Source organism: Peromyscus californicus, unplaced genomic scaffold (assembly GCF_007827085.1).
Source record: "Peromyscus californicus insignis strain IS unplaced genomic scaffold, ASM782708v3 Scaffold_5__1_contigs__length_169319896, whole genome shotgun sequence".
NCBI classification, from domain to species: Eukaryota; Metazoa; Chordata; class Mammalia; order Rodentia; family Cricetidae; genus Peromyscus; species Peromyscus californicus.
Window position 1 is genome coordinate 160,697,810 of NW_026294573.1, and position 18,637 is coordinate 160,716,446.

Below are 18,637 nucleotides of genomic sequence, written 5' to 3' on the forward strand. Positions count from 1 at the left end.
AGATCCTGTCTTTAAAGTTAAGTGGGAAAGGGGACGGCTAAGGATGCGGTTCAATGGTAAAGCTCTCGCCTAGCTTGTGAGAGGCCTGAGCTTCAATTCCAGTACCTGACCTCCAAAGAACGAGAAATAAAAGTAAACTTTAGTAAGGTACAAATACCTGCCTAAATGCTCAAAAACCCAGCAGGAGAGAGAGCGATGGCACACGCCTTTAACCCCAGCAACTCACGAGGCAGAGGCAGGTGGGTATCTGGGAGTTCAAGGCCAGTCTAGTCTACAATATGAGCTTCAGATCAGCCATGGCTACATGATGAGACCTTGTCTCAAAACACTAAAAACAAAACAAAACAAAAAAACCAGCATGGTACAAGCTGGGAATCCCGTCACTTAGACTGGAGCACTGGGATCTTCTGTAGGATACTAGCCTGGGCTACAAAGCACAGTAAAACCCTGTCTTTTAAAAACAACAAGGGCCGCTCTTTTCCAAAAGGCTCAAAACTCATTCCAACCACCCATCAGGTGATTTACAAGTCCCTGGACTGAGTTCCAGGGGGATCCCAAGCACTTATGTGTACCTATCCACACAATACTCACACACACACACACACACACACACACACACACACACACACACACACATCTACACGTGTAACATTAACAAAGCGTCTTTTAATAGAAAAAGGAGGCTTTCAGGTAGGTGCAGCTCAGTGGTAGAGTGCTTGCCTAGCATAAACGAGGCCTCGGATTCCATCCTTAGCTAAGAAAGAAAGAAAATGAGAGTTGAGTGTGTTGACACCCTTTAATCCCGGTACTCAGATGGCAGTTAGGCAGATCTCAGTTAAGAGGCCAGCCTGGTGTACAGAGTTTATGGACAGCCAGGGCTACACAGTGAAACCCTATCTGGGGGCGGGGGAAGAAAGGAGGGAGAGAAAATGATTGAGAAAGCAGGGTGGTGTGGTGGTTCTTCACATCTATAATCCTAGAAATCCAGAGGCAGGATGACCATGAACTCAATGTCAGCCTGGGCTACAAAGAAAGTGAGACCCTGTCTCCAAAAACAAACAAACCAACCTCAGGAGGGAGGAAGTAAATATTCTGTAGCCTACAGGGTCTCACTATGCAGCCTTAGCTGGCATGGAACTGGTGTGTGCTAAATCTGACTGAGCTCCTGCTTCCTTAATCCCAGTGCCTTCCAGAGCTAGAGGGAGTATGCCACCATGTCCAAGTCAAATTCAATTCTTGCCTGAATTTTAGAACGCTCATAGTGTTTTTCATTTTAAGATTGTGTCTCGGGTAGCCCAGGCTCGCTCGATATCTCTCTCTCTCTCCTCTCAGACACGCACGCACGCATTTGAGGATGACCATGAACTACTGACCCTCACGGTCTCAGGTTTCCACTTCCCAAGTGCTGAAATTACAGGCATAAGGTAAAATTTATTTTATGTGTATGAACACTCTTGTATGCATATGCATCACATCACATTTGTGCCTGCTCGATCCCCTGGGCTGGAGTTTCGGACAATTTTGAGCCACCCAGTGGGTGATGGCAATCAAACCCCAGCCTCTGAAAAGCAACAAGTGAGCAATAAGCACTCTTAACCACTGAGCCATCTCTTCAGCCTCCATTTCATTTTTTAAATAAGGAAGCTAATACAAGATACTCTGAAATTATATTAATAATGAGGAAAACTCAAGAATGCCCAGGCTGATGGCCTTAGAAAGTATGAAAAGGGAATACGGTTGGCTCTCTAGAATCAAGAGCAATACCATGACCAATTGGCTTCAAAACTGATGACACGCTGGGTGTTGGTGGCACACACCTTTAATCCCAGTGCTCCAGAGGCAGGGACAGGCTGATCTCTGTGATTTCGGAGCCAGCTTGGTCTACAGAGAGAGTTCCAGGACAGGTTCCAAAGCTACAGAGAAACCCTGTCTCGAACCACCCCTCCAAAAAAAAAACCACAATTGATGATACTGAGAGACTTTGAAGTCAATCTGTGCTAAGAGACACTGCTGCTGCTGCAATAAAAAACAAATTGTAAAAGATGCCACTGATGAACAAGGGACCAGGACTAACTAAATCTTGGGCCTAGGGAGTGAAGCCTGGCAGTAAGAGTACTGATCTAGCACAGGTAAGATCCCAGATCAGATACCTAGCACTGCTTCAATAAATGTAAACCTTCAGCTGGGTGTGGTGGGCAAGCCTGGAGTCCTAACATCTGAGAAACAGGTAAGAGGACCAAAGAATGTTTGAGGCCAACCAGGCCAGCCAGGATGACAACAAGACACTATCTTAGTTTTTTCCTAAAAGTAATCTGTAATAAAAATAAGCATGACAATAAATAATAGTATTTACTAATGGATTATGTGTAGATGCTTACGAATTTTCCTACAGCGAAAGTGGAGGATTAGGACCCAAGGCCGACCTTGGACCCTTACAGACTGTGTTACACTGCCTCCTAAAGGTAATCAAAGGCTACTGAGCAACAACTAGCACCACCACAACAAAAAAAAAGATCCAATTCTGCTCAAAGTACTAGGAAGCTGTCACAAGTATTAACAAGGGAAAGAGGTTTTCAGGTGTTTCTTGGAAGAGCAAGCTATCCCTCCTCTAACTAAAGTTAGTTACAAACTAAGAAAAATGGTGAGGATCAATTCAAAGTGGTAACACCTAAAATTCAATCCAGGAGACCAATACATAACCCGGAAGGATTTAACAGAATGTCCTAAATCAAAGTGGATGGCTCCTAGATCACATTAAAGGGCAATGTCATTAGGGATGGGAAGGGCTAATTCAGAAATCAAGTTTAGAAAATGTTTTTACCTAGGAATGAACTCTGAGATCCAGGTACATGCCTGCAGGATACACCCATACTAGTTCTACCATAAGGTTATCCAACTAATCCCCTCTTCCTGAGTTCAGGATCACTGAGCAGCTAATTATAATCTTCAGCCCCATTCATGTTTGCCTACAGAACAGAATATTCTGGTAACAGTACTTGATCCACTGTAGATTAACAAGCTCAGTCCATTTTTTAAACAATATTTCTAAACTTACCAACACTTGGAAAATTCAGCTTTCCATTTTCACCAGCCACAGCATCTACCATCTGACTAACTACCTTCAGCATTATACTGAACCCTTTAATGTCTGAAATGCATCTTCTGTAAAACAGAAACAAAACTGCTTTCCAGAATAATGAAAATGAGTCTGGCACACCTAAAACAAGACAAATGTTAGGACTATCAAACTCCAGGACAAACTCCAAAGGCAGTAATGCAGAAAGCTGAGAGCTGAACCCAGATTTGCTCAAACTCATCCCTTTTTTCATTACAACACCCCTTATAGGCACTAGTCTCAGCTGTCCTCCAGGATTTAAGGCAATTTACTAAAAATTTCTGGGCTTTTTATCTTTAAAATGAGGGGCCTTCAGCCAGGCGTGGTGGCACACACCTTTAATCCCTGTAGGCAGAGGCAGGTGGATCTGAGTTTGAGGCCAGTCTGGCCTACAAAGAGTGAGTTCCAAGACAGCCAGAGCTACACAGCAAGACCCTGTCTCAAAAAACAGTCATCTTCCTTGTAAGATTTAGGAAAAGTAATTTGTGCAAACAACAACATCAATTCAAAAACAAGCCCTGTTTCCCTGCCTTCTGGGAAAAAACAAAAACTCCATGCCTCTAATAACTAAAAGCCTCTAATAGATAAGCTGGGTTACTTGTGTGCTGAGAAGCAGGCTCCCTCCCATAAACACAGTGAGGTACTAATACCTGAATGTTGGCTTTCTAAAAATCAATGACTGGGGAGCAATACAAAAGAATGAATTCCACCCACCACCACAAGTTGTCTGTCTGCGTCATAAAAAGGAGGACTGATCAACATCTGTTTGCCTTGAAAAGGACTATCAAAATGGTTAGGCTACTATCTTTAGAGTAAGACCGTTTTAAGAAAAGAAAGAATTAAAACTCATAGGTAGGCTTGTTTTGTAACTAAGGACTGATCGTTTTCCAGTAAGTAAATCAAGTCCAAATCACTTCACATTAAACATTTCCAAAGCTAAGCTTAACACATAGGCAGGCTATTCACAGAGAAGTTTTTGAAAGGGGTAACAGATTCTCAGAAGAGAAATACGGATAAAACTAAGTAAAACGTACAATAATTTTACCAAAGCCAGCCTTGGTAAGAAGGTTCAAGTTTAACAGAGATGGTCATCGTAAAATTATTCATGTTATTCAACTAACTTCCTTCACATTTACATATGCCTCTCATATTTCACATTATCTCGACGTGACACGAGAATTTCTTAAGAGTGGGCTGCCAGTAGCACCAAAGCTTAAGGAAGACTCTTTAATCCACTCTTCAGACTACTACTGGCACTTTCGTGTATACGAACACAAGGCAGTAGACTGTTCTAAAATCTCCGCTGATAAAAATGTTTTGATCGAAAAGTCAACCCTAAGGTTAAAATCTCCAAACTCTCTTTCGGATTCAATCTCCTAGACAAACCCTTAGTCATTAAAAAAAGAAGCAGAAGCAGAAGATAAATCCAGCGCTATCATTAGAAAACTGTCGTTCCACCCCTCCCCCAATACATCCACAACTTTGGGAAACTTTGTTCCCAGGCTTTCTAAACCCCTACGCAGAAGCTCCCCCGAGCCTCTCTCGATGGGAACGCCGCCTTCACCCGGAGGACCTTTATTTTCCTTTCTCCGCTTTCGTCTTTTTCCCTGATAACCCTTTCCCAAAAGATCTCCAAGAGAGCGAGAGCAGGCTCTACCGTACCTGGGCGTTGGCTTCGTGGAGTTTGTGCTCGGTGGAGACGTGGTGCCTCAGGAGCAGGGTTTTCTTGTAGTTGCGGGTCCCTCGCGAAAGCTCATCGTGCCCCACCGGGGGAAGGTCCCCGCCGCCCCCGTCCTCGGGGGTCCTTTGGCACCAGCCGCAGAACATGAGGCCGGTCTCCTTGGAGTACCGCAGCCAAGGGAAGTCCTTGAGCCAAGAGGTCTGGAAGGAGCACTGGAGCTTCTGCAGGAGGGACTTGGGCCTCGCGAGCGGGAAGTGCTGGACAGCCTCTCCTTCGCCAGCTCCCACACCGCTGCCCTCCGCTTCGTCCCCGCCATCGCCTCCCGACCGCCTGCTGCTGCTGCAGCTGCCGCCTTCCGCCCCACTGCCGTCGCCCGGGCTCGCCCCCTCCTCCTCGTCCTCGGTGCTGTCGCTCAGGGACGCGCCGTCCTGCATCAACTCCTTCCCCTCCAGCGCGTCCAGCTCCAGCTCCACGGCCGCCGGCCCTCGCCCATTGAAATGCCTGAGGGGCCACGCCGAGGTCTCCGGGCGGCCGCGGCTGCTGCCATTGTTGCCGAGACCCCCGGCGCCGCCCCCGCGGAAGGCCAGAGTCCGACGGTTCCTTTCCGCTAGCAGGGGGCCCCCCGCGCCGCCGCCCAGCGAGGCGGGGCCGCCCGCGTCCTGGGGGAGCAGCAACTCCTTGGCGTCCTCGGCGGCGGCGGCGGCGGCGGCCTCCGAGTCTTGGGGCTCCAGGCCCTCCGATTCCATTTCCTCGTCGGGCCCGCGCCCATTGGGCTGCGGCGGCGCGGGCGGCGCGGGCTGTCGCGGCTGCGGCTGCGGAGGCCAAGCCGAGGCCTCCCCGCCCGCGTTATTGTTCGTGGGGCCGCCGCCGCCGCCGCCGCCGCCGCCGGTGACCAACCCGCCTCCTCGGAACGCCAGCGTCCTGCGGTTCATCTCACTGAACGACATGGCGCGCGCCGCCGCCGCCGCCCGGTGCCTCGGCTCGCGCCCGGCCTCGGGCCGCGTCCCGCGCGCTCGCCGCGGCTCCCCCAACGTCTCACCCCCGCCCCCGCCCCCCGGCGCCGGCGCTGGCGCTGCGCTGCGCTCCCGCCGGCCCGGCCTCACCCTCCCGCCGGCTCGCGCTCGCTCCCGGGGGCCGCCGCACGCGTCCGCCGCCGCCTTCGCTCGCCGCTGTCCCGGCCGCGTCCTCTCCACCCCCGCCCCGCCGCGCTCCGGGCAGCGTCCCGCGCGGAGAGGCGGGCGGGCGGGCGGGCGGCGGAGCGGCGAGCCGGGGCGCGTGCGGCCTTCGAAGTTGAGGAGGAGTGCGGGCGCCCCTCGGCTGCCCCGCTTCAGCGCCGCGCGCGCACACCGGCCCGCCGGCAGAGCTCCGTCCTCGGGGGGCCGCGCCGCCGCCGCCGCCGCCGCCGGCCGCCGAGGCGCGGACGCGAGAGGCGCGCTAAGCCGCGGGGCTCCGCCACATAGCGAGCCGACAATAAAGCCGGCGGAGCGTTTCCGTCCGACCAGGCCCTGGCGGAGGTCGAATGGCAAATGAACAACGGACCGTGCGCCCACAATGCACCGGGGTAGCAGTAACCGCTGGAGGGGGAGAGGGTGGGGGCCGGCCGGGGGAGGGGGCGGGCTGGGCCGGGCTGGGCTGGGCCGGGGGCGCCCGGGGACCGGGAAAGGGGCCGGCCGCTCGGGCCTGCGGGCGGGGGCGCGGCCGCGGGAAGGAAGCGGGCGGCGGGCGGCGGGCGCAGGCGGCGGGCGGGGCGCGGGGCCGGGGTCTCGGGGCGGGGCCGGCTCGGCCAGGACAAACAGCTGGCGGGTGTCAGGGACCGCCTCGGCGCCGCGCGCCCGCCCGGGCGCACCGTGCCCTGCTCTCGCCACGACTTCACCTGGGACCCCAGCAGGAACTGCGGTGGGAGCGCGCGGGCAGCCTTGTCATCTGCTGGGGGGTGGGTGGGTGGCCGTGCCCGAGGAAGTGAACTTATTTTGTTCCTTTCACAAAAGACTGGACCAGGCGGTGCCTTCCTCGCGAGGGCACCTCCTTGGGCGCATTGTGTGCGCCGGGCAGCACCTCTGGCCCCGGGCAATGAGCGTTTCACAGAAAATGCACCGCCCCGAGTGTCTTATTGCTGTGATGAAATGGAAATTTAAATAAAAGGTCGAACACGTGCGTTCACTGGGAAGTATTGACATGGGTGTTACATCACCAGCAGCCAATCAGATAACTCCGGTCGTGTTTATACTTCTACAACCACCTTGTGAGTATTACAGTATGTCATAGCGTTATAAATATTAGGCAGGGTTTTCCCCACGAGCGGGGAGGAGTCGGCTGCTGCGGGCGCTGCTGCGTGCGCTGCTGCGAAGAGAGTGCAGCTCCCGAGACAGCGTGTGCAGGCAGGGGAGAATTCATTTTCAGGACTTTGGGAAAAAGCTGTTGGCATCGCGGAATGGAATTTAGAGTGATTAGAACGGTCTAAACTGGAAATGAACCTCCCCCCCCCCCCCCCGTAGCTGTATTAGTCGCGTTTTTCAGGAAGAGGCTTGCCAATTAAGAGCCCTTAAACTTAACCCTCCCCCTTAATTATGCTCTATTTGGAAAACATTAACGCGTTTAGACTTTTACTAATTTACAAAGTGATAGTTGTTTTTATTTACTTACTTTTTTTTTAATTTGGGATTTTTTGAAACAGGATCTTCCAAGACTTGGGCAGATCTCTTGAGTTCCAGGCCAGCCTGGTCTACATGGTTTAGTTCCAGGTCAGCCAGGGATACACACTGAGACCTTGTCTCAAAGTAAAAGAAAGAAACAGGGCCCTGCTGTCTAGCCCAGGCTGATCTCACAGCAATCCTCCTGCCTCAGTATCCCTAGTGCCTAGGATTATGTATATACACCACCATACCCCATAAGATTAATCTTAAAATTCTTTTGTTCAAGCATATTTCGGGCTTTTCTTTCCTTTTTCTTTTCCTTTCTTCCTTCCTTTTTAAATTTTCTTTTTCCTAAGACAGAGTCTCTGTATGTAGCCCTGGCTGTCACTAGACCAGGGTGGCCTCGAACCCAGGGGGATTCACCTGCCTCAAGCCTCCCGAAGGTGTACGTCACCTTGCCTGGCGCTTTTTTCCCCTTTTGGATGGAGAGAGGAGCTGGTAAAGGGTCTCTTCACTTTCAAGTTTTAAAGATGCTGGAGGCTGGATCGATGGAGAGGTGACCGCTCTTAGGCACCAGGCAGCCCATGACACACAGACATACATGCAGGCAATATACAAATGCATGGTTTTTTTTTATATTAAAGCCATGTGTTATAATTCTCCAAAGTGTAATAAATGACTGTTTGCTAATACTTTTTTTTTTTTGAGACCGCTTTCTGTGTAGTCCTGCTGGCCTTGAATTCATTCTGCCTCAGCCTCCACGGTTTTATCACAATGCCCAGCTACCTCAATGGAGTTTTTGGTTTGTTTACTTTGTTTAGAGGAGGCCTCACTTCATACCCCTAGTTGTGGTGATATATTGTGTACCCTAATAAAATTTGCCTGAAGATCAGAGAACAGGGCAAGCCACTAGATTAAACATAGATCCCAGGTAGTGGTGGCACACACCTTTAATCCTAGCACTCTGGAAGCTTTTTGTAGGCTGAAGCTTTTGGCCTGGAAAGCTTTCAGCTGAGGACTCAGAGACATTCAGTCAGAGGATTCATGGAGTTGGCGAGGTGAGACGTGGCAGGGGCTTGTTCCTTTGTCTCTCTGATCTTCTAGCATTTACCCCAATATCTGGCTCTGGGGTTTTTTTTTATTAAAAGACCATTTAACATTCGTGTTACACCTGGTTGTCCTAGAACTCAGTCCAGGCTGCCTTCTAACTCAGGCAATCCTGCCTCACTTAAGTGCTGAAATTAAAGGTGAGAGCCACCATGCCCAATGGCCTTAACATTTTTAATTGAACTAAATGCAAGCATGAATGTTGAGATTTATGTGTTGATTTAGATTTTTCAAAGCCACTTTGACTTAATCCGCCGTCATTTTAGTACCTGATGTATTGCAGTTTTGTATATGAAACACAATTGGTTTATTCTAGTGTGAGCTTGTGTTTATTTGCATAAGTTTGTCCATCACTATAGCTGACAGCATAATTTCGGTGTGAAGGCTGCAATTCCACAAAATGCCATGGAGGTTGAGATATCTTCCCAGCAATGAACATCTCATCACCTACCTATATTGTTACAGTCATCAGATACTAAAGGCCACTTATTCTGATAAAGGTCCTCAAGTTGATACTGTTGGTGAGTTCTGGTTGTTGATTTTAAGACTGAACTGCGGCCTGCACCTGCCTTTTTCCTTGGAATAAGAAGAGAAACCCACGTGCTGTAGCTGCTGCAGTATAAGAAAATGTAACAACATGCTTGGTTTTCCGTGTATTTTTTTTTTTATTCTAGGCAGTTTACAAGTAAGTACAGGGGCTGGAGAGATGGTTCAGAGGTTAAGAGCACCGACTGCTTTTCCAGAGGTCCTGAATTCAATTCCCAGCACCCACATGGTGGCTACACAACCATCTGTAATGAAATCTGCCACCCTCTTCTATGTACATAATAAATAAATAAATCTTTAAAAAAAAAACAAGTAAGTACAGCATTGTATTTTTAACCACACAACCTCTTCCCCTTGAAAAAGTGGGTACTGACATTAGTTATCAGATTAAGATGTTGAGAAGTGTCGTCTGTGTGTCTGTTTTATTCCAAAACCAATAAATCTTACTTCATCTCAATCTTGTATCCCTAATTGATGTTTAATAGCTACCATATCAAGTTATGCTAGTATTTGCTTTCTAGTAGCAATAGAGGCAATCAACAAAGTTGAGATCCTTAGTGGCACTTACAGAGTGCCTTTCTTCACACATACATCCTTCCTTATTTTTATAAAGTCTACACTGTTGTCACTTATGGTGGCACCGTACTGTAGTCTCCGAACTGAGGAAGCTGAGGCCAGAGCCCCGGTTCCAGCTAGCCTCTGTTACATAGCAGACTTTCGGCCAGCCTGGACTACACAAGACCCTGTCTCAAAAAATAAATTCATAATCAAATATTTAAATAAAATAATTTCCACATTGTCTTTCTGGAATTATATTTAAACAGGAGCTAATTAAGAATGAATAATGCTGAGGGGAGGGAGATGCTGACCGACTCACAGCTAACTGTTTATAACTCCATATCCAGGAGATTTAACTCCCTCTTCTGTACTGCACAGGCAGCCTGCCACACACACACACACACACACACACACACACACACACAAAATACTTTTTTTTTTTTTTTAAGAGTGAATGATAGGATACTCGGGTCTGAGTATGTTGTCATATTTGGTGGAATGCTCATCTAGCATGAAGCATGCCCTTGGTTAGATCCCCAGGATCTCATATCTCACAAACCAGGCGTGTGAGCACATCCCTGGGATTCCATCGCTTGAAAAGTCGAGGAAGAGAATCCAAGTGGAAGGTCATCCCTAGCTGCATGGTAAGTCTGAGGCCAGCCTGATTTAAATTCTACGACCATTGAACTAATTAATAACCAGACAGTAGCAGAGAGAGGGGTAGGTGTGTGTGTGTGTGTGTGTGTGTGTGTGTGTGTGTGTGTGTGCTTTTCGGTTGTCTGTCTCTAAAGCCTAAAGCCGATGAGAAACCTTTAAGGAATCAGAAGCAGATCTGTGCCTCCAGATACCCTGTGCTAAGGGAACTTTGAATCACAAGGGGATCTCCTCTGCAAATGGAGTTTTTAGGAATTCCCCTGCCCCTCCCAGGCTCCCACTAACAGGCAGGGACCTGTTCTCCCCTGTAGCCCCCATACTTACTGTTAGGGTTCTGCCATATTCAAGGGAATTCCCCCTGATGCTTACCAGGGGAACCCCTGAAGAATGGGGCAATCCCAAGCAATTTGTCCCCTAATTTCATCTAAGCTATGTAAAACTTCTGGAGGTGATGCTTCAGGCTGTCCTGTGGGCCTGATAGTGATGAACCACAAGACCTGCCTTAGCGGATGCTTGGCCAGGCCAGACTGGCCATTAGTGCCTTGGCAGAGGGCTTTTGCGCTCGGCACTTTGCCTGTTTAGGCTTCGGAAACAGTGGCCCAGGCTTCTGTGAAATTGGCCTGGGTCCTCTCCTAGGAAGATAGGGATCATTTAACTGTACAAGCTGCTAGGCCTAGCCTGGTAAAAGCAAGCCAAGAGTAGCGCTTTGAGAAATGACTTACCATGTCTTTCCTCACAACCTACTTCAATAAACTTTTCATGTACTTGTTTTTATTATTATTGGTTTTTTGAGACAGAGTTTTTCTGTGTATCACTGGTTGTCCTGGAACTCACTCTGTAGACCAGGCGCTCTTTGAACTCACAGAGGCCTCTGCCTCCCAAATGCTGGGATTAAAAGTGTGCAGCACTAATGCCCGGCTTTCTTTTATTTTTCTTATCTAAGGAAGAGTTATTCTTTCAAAAATACTGAGTCAAGCCAGATAAGGTGGTACACTTGTATGACCCCAGCCTTAGGAGGAAGGAGGATCAGACATTCAAGGTGTGCCTTGAATGTAGAGAATATTTTCAGCTGGAATAATACCTTCCTGTCACAGCCAAACTTTAGATACAAACAATGTTACAGCTACAGAATCATAAGCTACACTATTTTTATTTTTTTCTTTGCTACATTAAAATTTAAACTTTATTGTTCAAATATAGTTGTAGGGGGAAAAAAGCTCACTATTTCCAGTACACAGAATTAAGTAATATCGTAAAAATAGTATATCTGTCCATACCTAGCATTTTGTGTTGATATTTGTGAGTTGGATCTTATCTTGTTTGTATTTTTAGTACTTCATACATTTTAATATCATTAAATATCCTGTGTCATTTTAATCATTTATCTTACCACATATGGATATGGTTCGTTGACATAACCAAGGCATTGTTTACTGTCTGGTTTTACCACTATGAGCAGCTCATTGACTTTTTCCCCATTATGAACAACTCTTTGTCTTTTATTTATTTATTTTCAAGGTAGGGCCTCAAGTAGCCCAGGATGCCTCTACCTTCTAAGTGCTAGCCCTACCATGCCCAGTTAGCCTCTAAACAACTCTTTTTTTTTTTTTTTTTTTTTGGTTTTTCGAGACAGGGTTTCTCAGTGTAGCTTTGCGCCTTTCCTGGAACTCACTTGGTAATCCAGGCTGGCCTCGAACTCACAGCGATCCTCCTGGTTCTGCCTCCCGAGTGCTGGGATTAAAGGCGTGCGCCACCACCAGCTCTAAACAACTCTTTAAGGAATACTCTTGAAAGAAAAGCACTGTGTGTAATGTTTTATTTACTTATTTATTTTTGTGGTGCTCGGAATAGAGCCCAGGGCCTCCAGCATGCTAGCACTCTCCCAAATGAGCTAAATTCCCAAACCTGCCCCCTTCTCTGTTCTGTGTCCTTAAGATAAATGCTAAACATGAACACATACATGTGTGTATGGATTTCCATGTATATGTGACATGTGTGTCACAAGGAATGTGTGGAGGCCAAAGGACAGCTTGCTGGGAGGGGGTCTTTCTGCCAAGCGATTGAACTTGGTCTCTTGGACTCTGGGTTTTTGTTTGTTTTTATTTTTATTTTTGTTTGTTTTTTTTTCCGGGATCTTTTTTTACTGGCCAGGAATTCCCAAAGTAGAGTAAGCCCCTGGGGTTCTGCCTGCCTCAGCACAGGAATTACAAGCACACCCCAACACACCCTCACCACCACACCTGACTTTTTTAATGTGCTCTCTGGTGATCCACCTCACCTGGGAGGCTGAGACAGGAGGATTGCTGAAAGATCAAGGCCAGTATAGGCTACAGAGAATGTCTCAAAAAAAAAAAAAAAAAGACCCTCCACCCCATGAAAACCAACAAAATAACAAAGTATTACTTACTAAGCTGTTTCCACAGCACTCTAAAGAATATAAATACATACACACATACATACATACACACACACACACACACACACACACACACACACACACACACATACATATGACAAAAGCTGGTTCACTGATTTACAGAGAACCATTGCAAGTCAATTTTGTTTGTTTTTCGAGACAGGGTTTCTCTGTGTAGCTTTGGTGCCTGTCCTGGATCTCGCTCTGTAGACCAGGCTGGCCTTGAACTCACAGAGATCCACCTGGCTCTGCCTCCAGAGTGCCGGGATTAAAGGCGTGTGCCACCACTGCCCGGCTGTAAGTCAATTTTTAAAACACAAATCTTAAGCCAGACATGGTGGCCCAGACTTACAATCCTAACGATTGGAAAATCAAGGTAGTAGGAAATCCAAGGCCAGGTAAGTTGAAAGTCAGCCTGGACTATGAGACTTTGTTTCAGACTGAAAACAAACAAACAAACAAAAAACCCTATTAGATAAATAAATAAATACAAATATAATAGAATAAAAATGTACAAAAAGGTCTATCAGAAAATTAAAGCCGGGCAGTGGTGGCGCACGCCTTTAATCCCGGCACTCGGGAGGCAGAGCCAGGCAGATCTCCGTGAGTTCAAGGCCAGCCTGGGCTACCAAGTGAGTTCCAGGAAAGTCGCAAAGCTACACAGGGAAACCCTGTCTCGAAAAAACCAAAAAAATAAAAAATAAAAAAATAAACTTTTTTCTGATTGTATCAGAAAAAGTTACCAAAAAAGAAAAGCAAGTCTGGCCGGGCGGTGGTGGCGCACGCCTTTAATCCCAGCACTCAGAGGCAGGCGGATCTTTGTAAGTTCGAGGCCAGCCTGGTCTACAGAGCGAGATCCAGGAAAGGCACAAAGCTACACAGAGAAACCCTGTCTCGAAAAACCAAAATAAAAAAATAAATAAAAACAAGTCTGGACATTTGTGTCAGTGCAGACCTGGTATATCATATTCCGAGGTCAGGAGGTCAGGAAGTGAGGTCTTTGTGAGGTTGGAGAGCCTCAGTACTGCTGCTCTTGCAGAAGACCAGACTCCGAGAGTCCCCAGCACCCATTATGGGTGGCTCACAGCTGCCTGGAACTCCAGCTCCAGGGCATTCAGTGAACCATCTGCACTCAGGTAAGACACATTCATACGTAAATAACATTAAACATTAAAATAAATATAAAATAAATCTTATCAAAATATCTTTTTTTTAAAAAAAAATAGTGGATGGGGTTGGGGATTTAGCTCAGTGGTAGAGCCCTTGCCTAGCAAGCACAAGGCCCTGGGTTCGGTCCTCATCTCCAGGAAAAAAAAATAGTGGTGTCTTTGGGGTGTGATTAAAGCATAAGGAAAGAGCCCTTAGAGAACAGTACCAGATTTGGGGGCCCACACCTCATCTCAGTACTGGGAAGCAGAGGCTCCTAGGATGATAAGCAGTTCAAGGTCAATCTCAACCAAGCCAACCTTGGCTACATGAAATCCGTTTAAAAAATAAATAAATAGAGTGGGTGTAGCACCACCGCCTGGCTCCGTGAAGTTGTCTTTCAAATATAGAAACTTATTTTCTATAGTGTGTGGAAGGATGGATAGATAAACAGAAAGACCGACAGACAGATACATTGGTGTAGTGCAGGTTGAGCAGAGTGCCTCTTATGCTAGATAATTGCTCTACCACGGAGATACATTCCTTACCCCTGAAATACGTAACTATACATTAGAAAATAATGATGATAAAGCTACCTTTGTTTTGGAAGAAAAAGTTAACAGTTAACCCCGGTCATCAATGATTTTCCCAAGGACCTTTTTGGGAAAAGGTCCTGTTCCTTCCTTTTCTCCACTGGTTAGGAACCAGTTGTACCCTGTTCCCCTCTACAAGAACACATAAAAGAGACAAAACTGGAAACAATAGTGTTTCTCTTCTGTGAGAACTCCTAATTCCCTTAAAGCATTACCTGTCTTGCAAAAGCCCAAGTTTACATACGTCTTTTCTGGGAAACACCACAATGTACTCTTCTTGCCCGTGCCTTTTAATCCATTCCCTACAGAAACTTAGTAATGTTGTCAAAATGCAAATGTGATCCTGTCACTCACCCACGCACGCTCCTGATCCCCTCATGCCTTAAACCCTACAAGGACTCCATCACTTTCCATGGCCAGCATTTCAAAATGTTTTTTTTTTTTTTTTCAAAATGTTTTAAAGAGCCAGACATGGTAGCTCATGTCTGTAATTTCAGCCTTTGGGAATCTGAGGCAGGAGGATGGCCAGCTATGGCTACACAGGGAAATCTGGTTTCAAGACAATAGACAACCCCTATGTCTCTATGTATACAAATAAACAGCACCTTATCAGTGAGTTCATGTTTCCAGTTTAAATGACTCCGAAAATAAAAGCCCTCTTGTTGCCAATCTGATGAATCGAGAACTGAGGTTAAATCTCAGACCCCATGTATAGGTGGGAGAGAGCCAGCTCCCTAATGGTATCCTCTCATGTCTTATGCATGCACTGGGACACAAGTATGCCTCCATGCACACAATAGTAACTTTTAATTAAAAAAAAAATTAGAAGTCTAAAGTAAAAATTTAACATTAAAAATGTAATGCTGGGGCTGGAAAGATAGCTCAGTGGTTAAGAGCACTGACTGCTCTTCTAGAGGACCTGGATTCAATTCCCAGCACCCATATGGTGGTGGCTCACAACCATGGATAACTCCAGTTCCAGGAGATCCAATACCCTCTTCTGACCTCTGCAGACAATAGACATGCACATGGTACACATGCATATATCTAGACAAAGCATACACATAAATCTAAAAATATTTGTAATGCTAAGCTAACCATTGTATGTTTTGAGTTTCTCTGTATTTAATCACAAGGACTTAATGTATTCTGAGAGGAATGAAGGAAAAGTAAACTTTTGTGAATATGAATTATATAAAAGTAGATTATTTTACAATGTGGATTTTTATATAAGCCAGAAAAAAATGAGAACAGTGAAGGGTTTGTGGTGGTTTGAATAAGAATGGACCCATAGGTTCATATATTTGAATGCTTAGTCACCAGGGAGTGGCACTACTTGAGAAGGATTAGGAGGTGTGGGCTTTGTCGGAGTAGGTGTGGCCTTGTTGGAAGAACTGTGTCACTGGGGGTGGGCTTTGAGGTTTCAAAAGCCTAAGCCAGGCCCAGTGTTGCTCTCTCTTCCTGCTGCTTGTGGATCCAGAATGTAGAACTCTCAGCTACCTCTTCAGCACCATGTCTGCCCATATGCTACCATACTCTCTGCCATGATGATAATGGATTAAACCTCTGAAACTGTAAGCAAACCCCCAGTTACATGGTTTCTTTTATAAGAGATGCTGTGGTCATGATGTATCTTCACAGACAGGTTAGATAATTATTTTTTGTATGTGAAACAGCCTAGAACTCCTGATCCACTTGCCACAGCCTCCCAACTGCTAGGATTACTGGAATAATCCCACCATGTTTGGCCATGTTACTGATTTCTACTCATTGGGAGGATTGACCTTAAGATTTCTTCACAGATACTGTTTGACTGACAGATTGATCGCCTGGGGAGTTACTTGGTTCTTTTCAGTAGCCACAGGTGCCACAACAGTTTCCTCTTTCTCATAAAGTCTTAAGTGCAAAACCAGTTACCTTCATAAAGCTCAGGTGAGAACCCGTGGAAGAGAGGAAGATGGTGCGGTATGTGACACTCTGCCTCGTACCAGCTTCCTACACGAGTTCCTGCAGCAGCTTGACAGGGGACTTTCATCCCGAAGGGGTGACTCCTGTCTCCCTGAATTTGGAGATAATGATAAATATATATACTGTACACACACAAACGCAAAGAAAATGCTACACTTCAAAAACACACGGATCAGGGTTTGGCGGTACGCGTCTACAATCCCATCACTCCAGAGGCTGAGGCACAAAGTCAGCTTGAGCTATGTAGCACAGCCTTGCCTTCCAAAGCAATCCTAAGCCGAACGAGCATCATAGTGCCTGCTCTCCAACTCTCTTACAGATCCATAGTGAAAAAACAACACACAAACATAAAAAGCCAGCATGGCAATGGCATAAAACCAGCCATGTAGACGAACAGAGCAGGATAAGAGGACCAGAAATAAACCCACAGGGCTACGATCATCTGATTTTATTTATTAGTTTATTATTTTAGACATGTCTCATGTAGCCCAGGATAGCCTTGAACTCATTTGGTAGCCAAGGGTGACTTTCAATTTCTGATTTTCCTGCCTCCACCTCTCAAGTGCTAGAATAGGGGTATGGACACACCACTGTCCTTTCTTCTCTCTTTGTGTAAACTCACAAATTCCAAACCCTGACAGAGCACTGGCCTAGGAGCAAGGTTTGTTGTTATGTTTGTTGTTTTGCTTTGTTTGTTTGTTTTCTTGCTATGTAGACCCAGCTGGCCTCAAAGTCACAAGATCTGTCTGCTTTGCCACCTAATGCTGGAATTAAAGCATGCACCACTGTGTCCAGCTAAAGAAAATGTGTTATACAACAAAATGTTCTGGGCTCAGTGAGGAGTAGAGACAGTCAGCTTACCACAAAGATTAGTGCACAGAGTCACCAAGTCACTTAAAGGCCGTTTCTGAGCTCGACTGTGTATCAGGAGTTAGGATTTAGGGCTGTTGAGATGACTCAGCCCATAAAGGCACTTGCTGCACAGGCTGATGACCTGAATTCCATCCCCAAGACCCACATGGTGGAAAGAGAGAACCAACAAGCTGTCCTCTTGACATGTGTGTGCTCCTTCCCACAATAAACAAATGTTTCCTAAAGGATTTAGTAAATAAGATTGTCCCAACTCTCTAGAAACTCGAACTTCACTGATGATGGAGTATGTCCAAATCAGTAATGACTGGGAGCTAGATCAGTGATAAGACTAATTTTCCTATACTTGAGATTCTGGGTCCCATCTCCAGCAGCAAAAATAATTATGAAGGTTAAATGTTAGTAGACTTATATATAAGTTGCTATGGAAACATGGACTGCTGCTAGTAGCTTGAAAAATGCAGTACTCTTTTTTCTTCTTTTTGGAGACAGTTTCCCTCTGCAACTAAGGCCAACCTGAACTTCACTATGTAGCATGCCTTGTAGCTTAAAGTTTTCCTGCCTGGTCCACCATCAGGACAAATCTCTGACACCCGCCAGTCCCACAGCCATTCAGACCCAACCAAATAAACACAGAGACTTATATTGGTTACAAACTGTATGGCCGTGGCAGGCTTCTTGCTAACTGTTCTTACAGCTTAAATTAATCCATTTCTATTAATCTATACCTTGCCACGTGGCTTGTGGCTTACCGGTACCTTTACATCTTCCTTGTCCTCATGGCGGCTGGCAGTGTCTCTCTGACTCAGCCTTCCACTTCCCAGCTCTATTCTCCTCCTTGTCCCGCCTATACTTCCTGCCTGGCCACGGGCCAATCAGTGATTTATTTATTGACCAATCAGCAACATATTTGACATACAGACCATCCCACAGCAATGCCTGAATTCAGAGCAATGCTCCTCCTGCCTCAGCCTCCTAAAATGCTGGGATTACAGTCATGAGTTACTGTACCCAGGTCAGAAAGAAAAGCCTTGAAGCTGGTTTTTTTAATACAAGTGAAATTTTTAAAGTACAAGTTACTTCAAGCATAAGCAAATGTTACGGAGGTCAGTGTATTTGGAGAATAGAAGGACTTGAGGTGAGGCAGAGTGATCAGTACGAGAGACTAACAAGGGATGTGGGATTGGAGTTCAGTGACAGAAAGCTAGCCTCAAATGCAGGAAGTGCTGGGTTTCAGTCCAAAACAAAACAATAAAGGCTTTGATTTTATCCCAGCAAGATAAAACGAGGAAACCGAAAGGTTTTTAAACACAGGACTGACTGCATCAGCCCTTACGAATATCTGTTTCC

The 18,637-nt window shown here is 46.4% G+C and overlaps 1 protein-coding gene across 1 annotated transcript in view; it reads right to left on the reverse strand.

Moving 5' to 3' along the window:
• Positions 1-5,793, reverse strand: part of Zbtb10 (zinc finger and BTB domain containing 10) — a 41,459-nt gene extending 35,666 nt beyond the window's left edge. Inside the window, exon 1 of the mRNA XM_052716999.1 lies at positions 4,778-5,793. Coding sequence (XP_052572959.1) covers positions 4,778-5,743 — 966 coding nt within the window. The 5' untranslated portion in view covers positions 5,744-5,793. The remainder of the gene's footprint in view (positions 1-4,777) is intronic.
• Between the last annotated feature and the right edge of the window lie 12,844 nt (positions 5,794-18,637).